This window comes from Saccoglossus kowalevskii, chromosome 5, assembly GCF_978046115.1.
Source record: "Saccoglossus kowalevskii chromosome 5, keSacKowa6.1, whole genome shotgun sequence".
NCBI lineage: Eukaryota > Metazoa > Hemichordata > Enteropneusta > Harrimaniidae > Saccoglossus > Saccoglossus kowalevskii.
Window position 1 is genome coordinate 37,100,895 of NC_140645.1, and position 17,586 is coordinate 37,118,480.

Consider the following 17,586-nt stretch of genomic DNA (forward strand, 5'->3'; position numbering starts at 1 on the left):
AATCGCCGCGCGTGTTGCCACACCACAGCGTTTTCCCCATGACAACGATCGTGGTAGCTCATTGTATATGCTGGTTTACTAAAGGAGTACGTATGGAAATGGTAAACAATCCTATCTGCTAGCTATCTCCTGCTTTATGGTCCCGTTGGTGGCGCCATTTTGGCAACACTCGTAATGCCGGAAAAAACTCTAAGGTGAAGGGAGAAGAGGAGCGTGCCCGATTTTGGAATATCATTTGACTGTTTACCCAATTTATATACCCTTTTCACTTGATTTTTTTTTCATAATGTTTATAAATAAATTTTGCACACAAAAAAAAGTCAATTGGCCCAATTAAGTTACACTTTAAAATACAAGACTTGGATGCAAAGAATTCAACCAAATATTAATTCTTTATTACATTTAATTTCAACTCACAAAGAAGCAAAGTAAATGTTTATTTAAGCTTCTTTTTGGGACGCAGGTTGTTTGTGTGGCCACATTTCTTCTTGCGACAATTGGTGGCACGGGGATGTAGACGTGCATAACACCTGTGGGAAAAAAAAGAATAGAAAAGAGTTAAGGCAGGTGTGGTTTTATACAGCCACATAATCGGGTGTTTTATTTATGGTGACATACAGTAGATACAATCAGCAACCCAATTCTTATTCAGTCATGCATTGCAGCAGCACATGCACCAAAACAAGATTTTGAAATTCAAAATGCAACCGACTTACTTTCTACAGATCATCTTCTCACAGTTGTATTTTTGTGCCAACATACGTAAACTGGGTTCAATGATACCACCACGTAGACGTAACACAAGATGAAGTGTAGACTCTGAAGATAAAGCATATCATCAATGTTCAGCAATGCATGGACTAGTCAATTTACCTAACTGGAAGACCTTTCTTACAGTTAAAATGCCCCTCCCAACAATTTGTCAAGTTACATTGTTCCATCCTGACTGACAATTTAATTTTACCACGGCTGACACCTCAAAAATCACAAACTTTTCAAATACTGTAAAATATTTTATTTAATATTATTCCTTCAGCAAAAATAGCATTTTTATTACAGTGAAATTTGAATTTATCTGGGCTTTCCACTGAGAGTGAAAAAGTTTTAGCCATGGTGGCTCATACGAAATTGTATTCATTTAGACAAATACCAAAAGCAGAACATGACAGATCATAATATTTTTCTGTTTTATGCAAGTAGGAATATGTAGTAACATTTAGAGACAATATGACTTAATGTTTGAATTTTCTTTTTTTGGGGTGATGAACATCTAATCTGTTAAACCAAGACTTATTTATCTTTATCAGATGGGGGATATGGCATTTGGAATACATCTGATGCTAGAAATAATACCAACAGTGAAATAAATGTTCACTGGTACAAAACCATACTTGTGCCATAAGTATAGTAGATACATTCAACAGTTCTACATACCTTTCTGGATATTGTAATCTGACAGTGTGCGACCATCTTCTAACTGTTTACCAGCAAAGATTAATCTCTGTTGATCAGGGGGGATACCTACAGCAGACAAAAACAATGGCAGAATTTATTGGCATTCTTTAGAACCATCTTGTACTGAACAAATGGATAATGTCTGAATGTGATCCTATTATTTTTTCTATCTCGGCCAGACTTTTTTAATCCTTGTTTCTCGAGTTTTTATAAGGCAATTTTATTGAGAGCGAAAAAAAAATAAAATTAATTCTTCTTTTCCATTAAATTTGTGTGATTCTCAAAGAATTGTAAGTGAGATCATTGATCGGAGAGAAGAAATGAGATAAAATTTTATTCCATGTATAACCTTGTTTCTCATTTGCGCAAGACTTCGGTACTTTGATCATGATACAGTGTTCTCCCCAAAGCGTTTTAGCGTAGCGGGGCCGCTACTCCATTATTTATGCCGCTACTCTGAGAGATTGCCCGCTACTCTGTGGCATTTCCTGTTACTCTTTGTTTTAGCTTGTTAATACACATGCGAATCTGTTAGTCAGCGTCATCAGCGTCCGGTACTGTGAGCCAAATCAGGTGTGAATGGAAACATGTCAGTGATTACGCAAAGACAATGGACTAATACAGCTTCGTACTTCGACAATAAACACTTTCGCCCTATTTAATTGGGGTAATAGCGAGTATTTTCTCAGTAGCATATTTGGCTGGAAGAAGCAACGATGTCAAACAGCAGAAATATTACGTTGTGGTTCCGCGTAGAACGCCCTGCTGGGCCCCTGGTTGCGAGCGATAAACCCACCAGCAACGCGGTCACCGGTACCCCTGTCGGCAGTGGTACTAAACGTGTCCAAGATGATGTTACAACGAAAAGTGCAAAAAAATAAACTCTAGATTTGATGCACAATGGACAACAAAATATACGTGGCTGAGAGAAACATCCGATGGCAAAGGTAAAAAAAGTATTTATTTGTAGCGTTTTACTTGGAAGCGAGTTTTGACCTAGTTTAGTAAATTTTTGTATGGCTTCATTTTTTGCCGATCGTCGAAACATTTTTTTGGAAACGACCTTCTTTCTGGAAGTTCAAAAATTGTTGGCTACGATTTATCAAAGTAACTAATACTAGTATTGTGTTTTGAAATAGTTGGGTAAAGTTTATCGTGGCAATTTTTAAGTTTAGCGACTTTTCAAAATGGCGGCAGTTTGTTTATTTTCGTGTTGATCGTGACGATATTTTTTAAATACAAGTATTGATTCGCTCCTATTTCTTATCTTTTAGGAATGCTGTGACACATATGTGGAAAATTCAACTTAAAAACATCCAGAAATAGTTCTTTGGTATGGAATTCTATGCCATGTATAACTATTACGAAATATGCTATCGATAAACACGCACACTCGGAGATGCACAAGAACTTAGAAGGCCATGTCATTCGAAGTGGGATCATGGCGCTCTCAAAAGCTGCAGACCACTGGGCTTCCATGAAAGTCCGAAGAATGAACTTTACATAGAAAGTACACAACAGCAGATTTATTTAATCTTGTACATAAATTTGTTAAAAAATAAAGACACAATTTCATCCACGCAAGCCTGTTATTGTTTATTTCCAGACATATGCTAATGATATGAAAATTATATGCAAATTAACCACCACTTTAAGACATTTTTCAGGGGAGAACACTGACACTATCAGTGCATACACATTTTTTTTACTGAAAACATATTCAATGTTTAGGACTATGCGACAGGGCTGTGTGATTAATTTCCTAAAATAATGGCATTATCGTATTTACTCTATTAGCAGCTAATAGGTTATCAATTACCAAAATAAGTATTTTAATAATTCAGTATACAACAAACCATGGTATAGTTTGTTTATAGTAATATAGTTGGAACATAAACATATCAGAGATATCGATAATTTTTTAATGAGATGTGCTTCTAATAGAGCAAATACAGTATGGCAAATCTGATGGAACAACTTGTTATGCTACATAGTCATCATACACACCACAAGTATATTGCTGAGGAGAAAATGCTACCAGGGTGCCATCTTGTTCTCATTTCAAACAGATCGACTCAATATTATACCTTCTTTGTCTTGGATCTTTGCTTTGACATTTTCAATAGTATCTGATGGTTCAACCTCTAGGGTTATTGTCTTCCCAGTCAGTGTTTTAACGAAGATCTGCATGATGAAATCCTACAAACAATCAATACAACTGTATTAGCCAAGCCATGTACTCCACAATGGAGACATATATGGGCAATAAAGGGGTAATGTTTGATAACCCTTAACTATTGAGTTGCATACAGTTCAGTGATAAAATCATAAAGCCAGTCATTTCTGTCTCATTTTTCATTCTTGTGACTGTTTAATAAATATTACCAAATGGCGACATTTTTTATCATGTGATAGGAGAAAATAGTGTTCTTTCATTGACTTTTAATTGTTAATACACTTCTGCATTGCAAGCTGGTGGATGCAAGTCTACAAAATGGGCTGAGATACAATGTAGCTCTGGCTACAGTAAAGTATTTGGTATGTACAATTTGTATCACGAAAATTGTTTCAAGTGATTACTACATACCCCTATTCTACACCAATGCCACAGCATTTTTGACAGTATGATTTTTAAGCAATATTTCAACACTAAATGAGGACCCAGTGTGTTGACACCGGTAATTCAGGAATTACTTGTAATGAAATCGCTAAGAACGAGTTGAACACGTGCAAGACCTCATCATTGACTGTAAAGTCTAAAAATGTCACAGTTTGCTGGTCGATTGGCTCAACTCCCTGATTGACATTTGTCACGCTGTAAATACTGAACTGAACGGCGCCATCTTGTATTGTGATAAATATGGTCGCACTCGCTTTATTTTGGGGTTAATTTCATACGGAATTAATGCCATTCAAAGCGCAAGAAATGAATAAATGATTTAGAGAGACATCTGAAAGATATAATCAAAACCGAATTGTGATGAAAATTGTACAGAATACAATAAATACGCACAATTTGACAGTTTTTTCTACACTAACCTGAGACCTACACCAACTCAACACACACAGGTCAATCAAAAGGACGGGAAACTGGACGGGTTTCTTGATCTGACCTTTGACCAACCTTACTAGGTACCGTAGAGGGCGTATTTGTTGAACTATTTACAATGCAGTTCTTTTCATCCATCTGTTTTTATTTACTATTTTTTATAATTCTGATAATTCTAACTTCCCCATAGCTAAACATTTTTCATTTAATAGTTATACATTAACCCCTGGAGTAATCTGGAGGAATTTGATAGCAATTTATTAGAAGTGCGCCATCTAAAGTTAAAATTTTTTAAAACTTCGTTTAAGTTGTTATTTCCTGTTTGAGCCTGGATTGTTGTATTTGCGTTTCCTTCTTCGTATATGAACATGGAAAACGTCAATTACAGACTATCGACATCTAAGTTACTATTAGGGATCATCACATTTTAATGTGACTGTTTCCACGTCTGTCTTCCACTTGACATATCGCGTCGATTTACTTATATCAAAGGTAAGTAAAGTGTTGACACTGACAACATACCTTAATGAAGCATTATCATGTCGTGTAAACGTCGTGCTGTTTGTTTTATTCACGATTGTGTATGAATCATGGCAGCTCTACAATGACAACCAGGAAATATGTGAGAATACACATGAACAATAGTGGTCTTTTATCTCGTATACTTTGGGCAATATAAGGGTATCTTGATTACATGTATGCTGAATGTAAATGCAAACTTCTGTGACGCCATCAACCCGACATGTTAAAATTTTTAGACTTGAGACTTAACAAAAAATGTAACATTTTCTATTCTATTCTATTCTATTCTATTCTATTCTATTCTATTCTATTCTATTCTATTCTATTCTATTCTATTTATGCCCTAAGCCTAACTTATTCTATTCTATTCTATTCTATTCTATTCTATTCTATTCTATTCTATTCTATTCTATTCTATTCTATTCTATTCTATTCTATTCTATTACAGCCAATTGATTGGCTGGAACAAAGTCTTATAATTGGTACTAAAAGAGTTACGATTCTGCCCCAAAACTGAATAAACTAGTAAAATTAAGTAGAAGTCCACTTTGAATAAACTCAATTTTGCATAACCCTGATGGTAAATAAACCACCCTTTGTTATCTCTCTATAATAATTTTATTAAAGGGGGAAAAACTCTAGGATTTAATGTTATATTCATGCTCACTGATGCCTCTGGATAAAATATAATTAAAAAAATAGGTCATATGTATCTTTTATTGCTTCATTACACGGGTTTGAAAATGGGTTATTAAGTTGGTGGCAAGTCGCTGTTCTCAATGGCGAGATCTGGCCGTAGAGGGCTGAACAGTTGCGTTATCACACGTATACGCTGATAGTATCCCGGGACAGTATCAGCTCTCCACAACGCCCTTGTTTCGATGGAAAACTCCTGTGTTAGCAAATATGAAAGTGAAACTAAAATGGAATTTGACATGTATGGTACAGTTATAAAGCCATGCCAGTTTGAACCAACATACTGTGCAGGCAATGGTAAAAAATGTCTAACAGAAAGTGAAAGTTCTTCTGATGAATCGGAAGCCAGTGTTAATGTGGACAGACTGAATTGCAGAAAATTGGGTTTGTGTCAATTGCCAGTTGATGCCAACTGTACTGGAGTGCATTTGTTGCCAAGAAATATCGGGATTACCGTAGATTTATTCGTGGTCCGAATCGTGTCATGATCACATTTAGTATCATGGCTGTTATCAGTTACGATTATCATTCAGTATATCTTGCTTCCATTCTGGATAAACCAGGTCATTTTCAAACAATAATTACGTGAATGAGTGAACTTCTACAGTTACTCAATTGCATTGTGGTCTAATTATTATTTCTTTTTTACTAAATACATCCATGCAATTCAGTCGTCCTAAGAATGGACACTGCGAGAAATAACCAATTGTCATGTGCGTGGCGATGTGTGAAATTAATTGGTTCGCACCCAAGATGTGCTAAAATCTGGTCTGACTTGTGTACTTCTATGTACATTGCTATTACATGTATACACTGTTTTCTAGATATAGTAATAATTGAAACAAAATCCAATCAAAAAGATCGCACTACAACATCGGCAAATCTTCTACATGTTGCATTCAATAACATTAACATAGTATCATTAGTATGATAATTTGAACATGTTGGTACCATCCATCATTTTGATCGGTTAATTAGTGATTTGACCTATTAGGTAGATATTCTCCAGCATCGAATGTTTAATATGCAACCGGAATCATTCATTTACGTTGAAACTAAGTTGAAATTTATTTGCATTTCATTATAACGATGTCATATGACAATGCACAGACTTTATATGTTTTGGGTTAATATTCATGTATATTAATGACCTAATTTGTATATTTTTTGACTTTCTGCTGATATTTCAACTACTAATCATTACATTTCAATGAAACGTAGTACATAGATGCCCCAGGATATTGCACAGACCTGATTAGTTTTTGGTTGAAATCCTGTGCAAATTAATGAACTAATCTGCATATTAATTAGCATTTTCATTTAATTCTCAAAAATCATTTCAACGAATTTCAATGAATCTTGAAACACAGATGCTCCAGGATAATGCACAGACCTGATTGGTTGTTTGAAACCATGCATATTAATGACCTAATTTAAATAATAATTAGCAAATTTTAAGCATTTTCACTTGTTTCTCAAGTACCATTCAACAGATTTTAATGAATCATGGTACAAAGATGTTTAGATGACTATATATGGTTATGTGACCTCAATAATATGCATAACTATAATATCTTAAGTACTGTTGCAGATAGGGACATGCAACTGGCGATGTATCACATTATATATGATCATTATTCCATTAAATATTTATAATTAAATATATATTTTACATATTAAACCATAGCTAATTGGAACCAACCTGATCATTGCTTACAGTTACATGTATATTTTGAATTGGTGTATTTGCTCTATTAGAAACGCGTGTGATTACTTTAAATATATAATAAATATATAATAAAGTACATGTATTCCTTATTTGTACGTGATGCCGCCAATACCTTCAACATATGGGAGCTTTCTTTTATCAAAATATGGGGTAAAATTTGGCTGAAATCAAACATTCTTTAGATGTAGAAATAAGAGAACATATTGAAAACATTTATACAGCTATATGTAGATCCCATCAAAATTGTTACATTTTTACATTATTTTTTTAGAGCAGCTCCCAGACTATCGGGGATTTTTATACAATTCATGTTTTATTTCTTTATAATGGTTATTAGTCCCCATTCGGACATGCAGTGGTTTAGCGATTCGATTCAATATGGCCGGCTGGAAGCCATCTTGTTTTTTGAAAATGTTGTATTTTGGACATGCTTTGTCAGTTGTCATTCAAACTTGGTACATAGATTATACATGTTAGGATACATGTCCATGACGATTTATTTGGCAATTGGATTGAAGATGGTCGACTGACAGGCATCTTGTTTTGTTTTTTTATGCGGTATCTTGGAAGTGCTCTGTCATTTTTCATTCAAATTTGGCACATACATGTACTTTATACATGTTAGGATGCATGTCCATGACAATTTGTTTCAAAATCTGGTCAAGGATGGCCGATTGACAGCAATCTGACTTTTTGGCCTTACTACTATATTTCCACAATTTATGTACCATTTTCATTCGTATTTGGCATGTACATCATACGTATCAGTGTGTTTCATAATCAGATTAAAGATGGCCGAATAACGGCTGTTTTTATTTTTGGCCATATTACTACTACACAGAACATGTGTTTTGATGTAAATACACAATCTGTTGTATACGCCACTTGGAACTCAAGTTTCAAGGACACGCTCACGACCCCCCCCCCCCCCCCCCCCGGTTTAATATGACAAGCACAAAGAGAACTTTCAAAAATTTAACAAGGACTTTGTCATTTTCAATGACTTGTTGAAATTAATACAGCACATGTAACATTAATTGAGGAACATGAATATCAATTTAAACCACTGTGGCAGCCTAATTTGCATATAATTTGCATATCATTTACATAATAATAGAAATTGATCAAAGCGCATTTACACCCACACATAAACAACATATATTTTCAAAAACAAAGTGGCAGATATTTATTTGCTTCACAGTGTTATAAACACTTTTATTTTGGGCACTTTTGTAATATTAATGAGCTCCGTCACAGTGCAAATATTTTTTTGGGGGTTCAAAATATTAAGTTTCACAATTTAGAAGAGTTTGAATTTAAAAATGAAACATTCTCGAAATGCAAATGCTGCAGACTAAAAATAAAAAGGAAACAAATAAATTCTAAAAGGTTAAATGAAACTCATTTGAAACGTTTCAGTCAGGATTATGTTCACGACTTTCATGATCTTATTTATTACAAAATTCTCCTTCAAAAAATCGACCACGTAATTATTTGGCGAATTGCTGGTTAATATTCCGACCATCAGCTTCTACAACGTTTACATTTACAGTATTAGTGAACGAACAAATAGCACTTCCAAACGATCATCGAAGTTACGACGTGACATAGCTTACTTTGCAATGTTATACACCGGTTATACCAATAATTTCTCTTACTCAGTCATGATGCCATGCAAAAATTAAATACTTCTTTTTTTTATACGAAAAAAACGTAAAATTTGAACTAGTTTTAACGAGAGAAATTATTTTTGATCACTCGATCACACAGACCCACCATGATAGTTATGACGCATTCATGTCCTTTGACCCTGTGGGTCAAAAACGCCATTAACCAATCAGAATGCCGCATGGTAATGCCGGTAGAACCTGAAGTTTTCCGAATGATCGTGATCATAAAAATTACATTGCGGAAGTATAGCGATGTCGTAGAACGATGTGTAGGTGTGGATTTCAGATGAAAACTGCATGGTGGTTTTCGAAAGAGGCGATTAGCAATTTTTAAAAGGTAAAAGAAGTCTTGAAAGAAGAGTTTTTACATGATTCACGATGATAACAGTTCAAATGTATTTTACCCAATCACGCAATAAAACACTTTGTTTATTCTTGTAAACTGATCGTGAACTCCGCTTTTCCCATGTTACATCGGGTTGGAATTGATTTTGAAAGAATTTTAGCTTTCAATCTAAAGACTGCGTCTATCATCAGAAAGTATTTACTTACAAAGAGGTGCTAATTTTACAAAATTGACTTGTATTGTTTAAAGACGCTACCACATCGCGCGACTATGTCTATTGTTTACAAATTATTATCCACAACTGACAGGATGCGTGTCGGTTGGCATGCAAGTATAATAACAATATGACAATAGTCCTGGTCGGGCCGACCAGCGTGACGAGATCCCCAATGAAAAAAGCACTGTGGCGGCCTTGCTAATCACCGTGGCGGTGTCAGACCGGTGTGGCGGCAAAGAGAAGCACTGTGGCGGGACCACCACGCTGTTTACATCCTGGGGAGAACACTGTAATCTAATCTCAAATTTGTAATTTATTTATATATTTCCTATATCTGTTTCTTGCTTCCAATTTCCACAGCACATGGAAATTCTTTCTAATTTTTTTTTTATTTTCATTTCATGTTTCAGAGAACAGCACAATGGCTAGCTATATTCCACATAACACTGTACGAGTGTATCTATATAATTCAGCAGAGCCATTACAATTCTATAATTTAAATGGATTAACGGCCGAAAAACTCTGCTATATAGTAGCTGCTAAAATCAAGTATCATACATGTGTGTTGTCAAATAGAGACATTACCTCATTTCAACTGGCGACAAAAGATGACGTATCATGGCTTAGTCCGAGTCGGAAGATAGAAGGGAAAATGGATTTATGGTTCCGTTTACGCTACCAATTCAATCGTGATAAAGACTGCACTGGATTAGGTATAGCTGCAATGGAATACTACTACCATCAGTGTCGAGCTGACTTTCTTCAAGGTCGTTCATGGGACATCTTTGAAGATCAAGAGGTCATGGGATTGACGGTGATGGATATGATGCGCTACGCGCTTGAAAACGACATCAATAAAAACATTATCATGAAGAAAGTAAACTATAAAAATTATCTACCATATCCACTACCAGCACGATTAGATTGGGTGTTCAAGAAGAAGACTCTGAAGAAACGAATTAAGGAAGGTTTGTGTGAGTTTGCGCAGTCTAGCTGGCAGGTTGCTGACCTTAAACGTACCTATATAGCACACTTTGAAAAGAAACATGATAATCTAGGCATGGAAATATTTCAGAATGGGACTCAAAAGATTAAAGTCAGTGGAGATAATGGTGTAGAGATCACTGATGGAAAGGTAAGCTACTTTCCAGGGAATCATAGTGAGCACAATTGACCACAAAATATCTACTAAATATATATATATATATAACAATACATGTACCCTAGAGGGTAACACATCCATACATATTAACATGCAAGATGCCCTCTCCAGATCTTTTTTGGTTCCTGTTCAACCGCAGTCTGAAAGGGACTAATGGATTGACATCTGTCTGTCTGTATGAATGTAACATTTTCTCAGAACTTCTGCAGCAGATATCAATAAAACTTTGCATGTTGATGAACAATTATGTCTTAATTAAGTTCTCTGTCATTTTTCCCCCAAATCTGAATATCTGAAGTTGGTTCATTTTATGATTTTAACCCTTAATCACCTTTGAAAACCCATTAAAACCATTACTATTGTATAATTAGAATGAGATTCAAATCAGATACATGAAGTTAAAGATTTGGGATTCACAAGTTGTACATTGTATTTGTGATTTGAAATAAGTCTGACTGTGTACTATGAATAGAAAATACAGAGTTGTCATCAATGCAAAGATTGCCAGACACTGAATAAAAGTAATAATGAGCAACAAGTGTTTATGAATTCAAGTAACTAAATTAAATTATATGATTACTGTATAAATTATTAAAACAGTTTTATGGAAATAATCAATCTTTTTAAGAGGTAATGATTGGCATAATAAATCCTGAAAATCGTATTGGTGAATCATGTTTACTGAATCAAAGGACATACTAATCTGAGTCAGCTTAGTCTTATCCACGAAACGAAACGAAACCAAACGAAACACTAACCCTAACCCTAACTCACACGAAACACGAAATGAAACACGAAATGAATAGCGCCATCATTGTTCAACAATTCCAAAATGGCTGTCACGTCATGTCAACACAAATGAATCAAGCTGCAAAGTAGGCGGAAAAGAGGTGGAAACTAAATATTCTCGACAAATTTATTTCTGTGACGTGGCGATGTTTGAAGTTGTTCAAAATTTAAGATTGGGATTAGGGTTAGGGTTTCGCTTTGTTTCGTTTCGTGGAAAAGACTAAGCCATCTGAGTCTGTGAATATAGAAGTAACGCTGCATGACCTCAATGTGATACACATTTGCTTTATTCCACAACAAAACAAGACAACACAATTAATTTACTGTGGAATACTTTATTTTTGCTGGAATTAATTTTCGCTGAAAAGGCTTTTTGGGCGTTTTGTATGGAATTTATTTTCACTGATTTTTGATGAGTTTAATGTGAAATATAGAAAAAAAAGTATATTCGCTGGATTTTATTTTCACGGAATCATCGCTTCAGCGAAAATAGCAAAAATAAATTCCAAGCGAAAATAAAGTATTCTACAGTATGTTGTTGTTCTTTTTGCATGTTTCTGAATGTCAGCAGTAGAAATAACAAATTACATTGAGTGAATTCTGTTAGAAATGGAATTGCAAATTTAATAATAAACAACTGCAATAAAGAAGTAATCAAGATTCAATGCAAACTGAAATGTTGCCACCTTGTTTAAATTTGTATAGAAAAGAAAATCAGACTACATGTATGAGAGCACCTTCACACGGTTGTCCAAAAAACCTGGAACTAGAACCGGAACCGGAACGTAAAATTAAAAATATTTTGAAGCAACAAGGGCGTCACAGAACTTAAGTGTAACACATCGACCCAAGACGTGAAGTGCGCCCTCAAGCGGAAACATCGTAAACATGCGCTTTCTGCCTATTATTTCATCCACATTATTAGAATGAGTGTACCCACAACTACAAATTGCGATTATAATAAAATAAATAATATTAATAATATACAAGCTAAGTTCAATAATGCAATATTACTTATATTCAACAACCTGTATGTCGAAATATTTTTAATTTCATGTTCCGGTTCCGGGTTTTTTTAGACAACCCCTTCACACATCCTCCTGTTTTGAATTTAAATACAAATACAAATAAAAAATAAACTGAAATTAAAATTATTTCTGTTATATTAAATAATTATAGAAAGCTATCCCAAGGTGAATGTACTCTACAAACATGCATAACTACATTTTAAGATGGTTTCAATCTGTACTTGTATCTAAAATTAAATAGTTGTTGTTTAGAATCTTAGACTTTCCATCACTATACTGTATTTACTCTATTAGTAGCATATGTGCTTTTGTAAATTGTACTTTGAATTTGTTAGTGTCTGGTAATTTTTATAAAATCTCAATTTTTATTCTTCAAACATTATTGTTGTCATGTTTTGTTATGCAATGCATATGTGTTCTACGTGTACATTCTTGAACTGTGATTCTGTTTTGGGTTCAAAATGTTCTAAATTTCTTCAAACATTTCAGACAAAGAGCCTAAATTTTTTCTGTTAAATTTTCTGTTTTGCACCTAAAATATGGCAAATAATTAGAAATGCTAGTTGACATTTTGGACAAAATGTTGTAAGCTAATTTTAAGACAACTGAATTTCTGCATGACCTTTGCAATGTTTTATTTGTTCTTTGACTATTCATATTCTGCACCTAGAATATTTGACTCTCATTTGTGCTTAGATGAGTGCCCCACCCATAACTTTTGATCTTAAATGAGTGCTTCACCCATGACCTTTGACATGTGCTGGTATTTCAAGGATATATTAACATTTTTTACATTATTTCTTTGTAGTTGGTGAGAACGTTTGATTTCTGTGATATAACTGATGTAATGGCAGTTCATACAAGATTGAATGGTAAAATTGATGTCACAATTAACTTGCGTAAAGGACAACCAATTGTAAGTAAGACACTTAAATCTCATCAAAATCAGATTTCAATATATACTTTTTATAACAAATTGTTTTGTTATTTTTAGAGATCCTGTGAAATGGAGAGTGAGCAGGCGGAATCATTGATTAGTCTGTTAGATGGTTACTATCGGTTACTTGTCGATTATTACCATTTTCTTTGTGATGAGTACAAGTCACCAATGCTGGGCAATCTTCTAGAAGCAAGGTGTCATGGACCGATATCGTAAGTATTATTTTTGTACTACGCTATTAACCTAGCAAGGTGTCATGGAACGATATGGTAAGTATTATTTTTGTACTACGCTATTAACCTAGCAAGGTGTCATGGACCGATACCTTAAGTATTATTTTTGTACTACGCTATTAACCTAGCAAGGTGTCATGGACCGATATCTTAAGTATTATTTTAGTACTACGCTATTAACGTAGCAAGGTGTCATGAACCGATATCGTAAGTATTATTTTAGCACTACGCTATTAACCTAGCAAGGTGTCATGGAACGATATCGTAAGTATTATTTTTGTACTACGCTATTAACCTAGCAAGGTGTCATAGAACGATATCGTAAGTATTATTTTAGTACTACACTATTGACCTAGCAAGGTGTCATGGACCGATATCGTAAGTATTATTTTAGCACTACGCTATTAACTTAGCAAGGTGTCATGGAACGATATCATAAGTATTATAGCACTACGCTATTAACCTAGCAAGGTGTCATGGACTGATATCGTAATTATTATTTTAGCACTACGCTATTAACCTAGCAAGGTGTCATGGACCGATATCGTAAGTATTATTTTAGCACTACGCTATTAACCTAGCAAGGTGTCATGGACTGATATCGTAATTATTATTTTAGCACTACGCTATTAACCTAGCAAGGTGTCATGGACCGATACCTTAAGTATTATTTTAGCACTACGCTATTAACCTAGCAAGGTGTCATGGACTGATATCGTAATTATTATTTTAGCACTACGCTATTAACCTAGCAAGGTGTCATGGACCGATACCTTAAGTATTATTTTGTACTACGCTATTAACCTAGCAAGGTGTCATGGACCGATATCTTAAGTATTATTTTAGTACTACGCTATTAACCTAGCAAGGTGTCATGAACCGATATCGTAAGTATTATTTTAGCACTACGCTATTAACCTAGCAAGGTGTCATGGACCAATATCGTAAGTATTATTTTAGCACTACGCTATTAACCTAGCAAGGTGTCATGGACTGATATCGTAATTATTATTTTAGCACTACGCTATTAATCTAGCAAGGTGTCATGGACCGATATCGTAAGTATTATTTTAGTACTACACTATTAACCTAGCAAGGTGTCATGGACCAATATCGTAAGTATTATTTTAGCACTACGCTATTAACCTAGCAAGGTGTCATGGACTTATATCGTAAGTATTATTTTAGTACTATGCTATTAACCTAGCAAGGTGTCATGGGCCGATATCGTAAGTATTATTTTAGCACTACGCTATTGACCTAGCAAGGTGTCATGGACTTATATCGTAAGTATTATTTTAGCACTACGCTATTAACCTAGCAAGGTGTCATGGACTGATATCGTAAGTATTATTTTAGTACTACACTATTAACCTAGCAAGGTGTCATGGACCGATATCCTAAGTATTATTTTAGCACTACGCTATTAACCTAGCAAGGTGTCATGGACTTATAACGTAAGTATTATTTTAGCACTACGCTATTGACCTAGCAAGGTGTCATGGACCGATATCGTATGTATTATTTTAGCACTACGCTATTAACCTAGCAAGGTGTCATGGACTGATATCGTAAGTATTATTTTAGCACTACGCTATTAACCTAGCAAGGTGTCATGGACCGATATCGTATGTATTATTTTAGCACTACGCTATTAACCTAGCAAGGTGTCATGGACTGATATCGTATGTATTATTTTAGCACTACGCTATTGACCTAGCAAGGTGTCATGGACCGATATCGTAAGTATTATTTTAGCACTACGCTATTAACCTAGCAAGGTGTCATGGACTTATAACGTAAGTATTATTTTAGCACTACGCTATTAACAGTATTATTACTAGTGTAGGCATTTTAGTGTCAGGACGTTCAGGGGTCAGGAGTCATAAGGTCATTTTCAGTGGTTTGACAAATGTTTATTCTTCATTCTAGGAGACAAGTTGCTGAAGCAAAGTTGAAAGATGCAAGATTGTGTAATGGCACCTATTTAATCAGACAAAACCCAGAATCTGGCAAACTTGGGAGTTTCATTCTTAATTTGTGTTACGACAATCATATAAAGAATTTTCTGATTAACGTTGATTCAGGTGAGTTATGTCTATGGCTCAATTTTCGATTCCAACAGCAGGAACAACCATACAATAACCCATTTTCTGTTCATAGCGTGTAAGTGTGAAATTGAACGTAAAAACAAAAAAACTCAGCATTGTAGTGCCGGCCTTAAAACATTGAACGGGATTCGACAAGCAGAAAAGTATTTATTAGATATTTCCATGCATAATGTGATATACACATTTAATGATGGTTAATTTCGCTGGAGTAAGTGTTTGTCAATTGAACATTGAACTGTAAAAAAAGAAATTCAATTTCAAAATAAAATCATTTGCAGCAGTTGTTCAGTCAGCACCTTCTTTTACTCATACCCTACATAGGTTTACCATACCCTAGACCTTTACCAATACCATATAGCCTGTATCCATATTTAAACCATTCTATCTTTTCAGATAATCAAGTGGGCCTCACAGACATGAAGTTTTCATCCTTGAAAGAATTGATAGAAGCATATAGAGAGTCTAATGAAGATCTTGATGTGCCATTGAAAATTGGTGTATATCCAGACCCCAAAGGTGAATGATGTGTTTCATTACAAATTACAATTGATGTTCAGTACAGGCATGTGTATCACTTTAGACACAGTTTAAGGGTATAGGGATTGTGTTCTGTCTGTTCATTCATTCATGCATTGATTCATCTGTTCAATGGTGCACCCAGATGTCATAAAAAAATGTCATTGAAGGATATACATTAGACACACACATGGATGATTTTTCTAAGACAATGTAACTTTGATTGAAACAAACTGTATGAAATAGAGCACATAAGTGGAGAGCTGTGAAATGGATTGTCATTATAAAAGGGAGTTCTTAGTGCAAAGTTTATACTACTGTAAAATACATTATTTTAGCTGGAATTTATTTTCGCTAAATAGACTTTTTGGGTGTTTTGTATGGAATTTATTGTCACTGATTTTTGAATGTAAAATATAGAGAAAATAATATATTCATTGGATTTTATTTTCACTGAATCATTCCTTCATCGAAAATAGTGAAAATTAATTCCAAGCAAAAATAACGTATTCTACAGTAACCTGTGCTTTGAAAAATGCAGCAAATTCAAATATAAATTGGTTATCAATGTGACAGTGACATGTTTTCCTCTGAAAAAAAGTTTTTAAATTGAGTCTCACTACCGGTACTAGTAAACCATGTATTTGTGATTAACTTCTGTTGATCTTCTTAAATGAAATCTACAGAGAACTCCTTATTGGTCAGACGAGCTGGTAGTGGGCCGGATATTCAGCGTTCACCAAAATCTGGATTTAAACGAGATAACAATGGTGTATGGATACATGAAGATGATGTTAAGAAATTGGATTTTCTTGGAAAAGGAGTCTTTACTGAAATATACAAAGGGACGTATAAATATAAAACATCAGCAGATATGACTACATATGAAGAAAAATCAGTCGCTATAAAGTACATATCATCACATGAATATGAGAAGAAGTATGAAAAGGTAAAGATACAAAATGAAATCTGTAAAAGATTGTATAATTACATCAAGGATTTACAGGATAATGTACTGTAAAATACTTTATTTTCCTTGGAATTTATTTTCGCTATTTTTGCTTAAGGAATGATTCAGTGAAAATAAAATTCAGCGAATATATTTTTTTCTTATATTTCACAT

At 34.4% G+C, this 17,586-nt stretch overlaps 2 protein-coding genes across 6 annotated transcripts in view; one reads left to right on the forward strand and one right to left on the reverse strand.

The window, feature by feature from the left end:
* Nucleotides 1-373: 373 nt before the first annotated feature.
* LOC100376269 (ubiquitin-ribosomal protein eL40 fusion protein) lies at nt 374-4,577 on the reverse strand. 2 transcript variants are annotated; one of them, XM_006817641.3, is made up of 5 exons: nt 4,495-4,577; nt 3,543-3,654; nt 1,435-1,521; nt 717-819; nt 374-530 (listed from the first exon to the last, which is right to left on the reverse strand). In XM_006817641.3, the coding sequence occupies exons 2-5, from the start codon at nt 3,643-3,645 to the stop codon at nt 437-439; spliced, it is 387 nt and encodes a 128-aa protein (XP_006817704.1). In that variant the 5' UTR covers nt 3,646-3,654; nt 4,495-4,577; the 3' UTR covers nt 374-436. The 2 variants fall into 2 exon arrangements, with proteins under 2 accessions (XP_006817704.1, XP_077866203.1); XM_078010077.2 differs by having other exon boundaries at nt 4,469-4,546.
* A 235-nt stretch (nt 4,578-4,812) lies between these two features.
* LOC102806750 (tyrosine-protein kinase JAK2-like) overlaps nt 4,813-17,586 on the forward strand; it is a 43,031-nt gene continuing 30,257 nt past the window's right edge. For 3 of the 4 annotated variants that reach the window (XM_085499387.1, XM_085499388.1, XM_085499389.1), the window contains exons 1-7: nt 4,813-4,996; nt 10,095-10,819; nt 13,472-13,579; nt 13,658-13,815; nt 15,769-15,923; nt 16,341-16,463; nt 17,150-17,412. In XM_085499387.1, the coding sequence (XP_085355513.1) occupies nt 10,106-10,819; nt 13,472-13,579; nt 13,658-13,815; nt 15,769-15,923; nt 16,341-16,463; nt 17,150-17,412 (1,521 nt within the window). In that variant the 5' untranslated portion in view covers nt 4,813-4,996; nt 10,095-10,105. Of the gene's footprint in view, nt 4,997-10,094; nt 10,820-13,471; nt 13,580-13,657; nt 13,816-15,768; nt 15,924-16,340; nt 16,464-17,149; nt 17,413-17,586 lie in introns of those variants that run through there. The other variant, XM_085499390.1, reaches the window with a different exon arrangement.

What these genes read in the sequence shown, in the direction of transcription:
- LOC100376269 (XM_006817641.3), bottom strand. Translation starts at nt 3,645, where the DNA reads ATGCAGATCTTCGTTAAAACACTGACTGGGAAGACAATAACCCTAGAG. An exon ending in AAAGATCCAAGACAAAGAAG is followed by an intron (nt 1,522 to 3,542) that starts GTATAATATTGA and finishes TGTCTGCTGTAG; the next exon opens with GTATCCCCCCTGATCAACAG. An exon ending in GAGAAGATGATCTGTAGAAA is followed by an intron (nt 531 to 716) that starts GTAAGTCGGTTG and finishes TTTTTCCCACAG; the next exon opens with GTGTTATGCACGTCTACATC.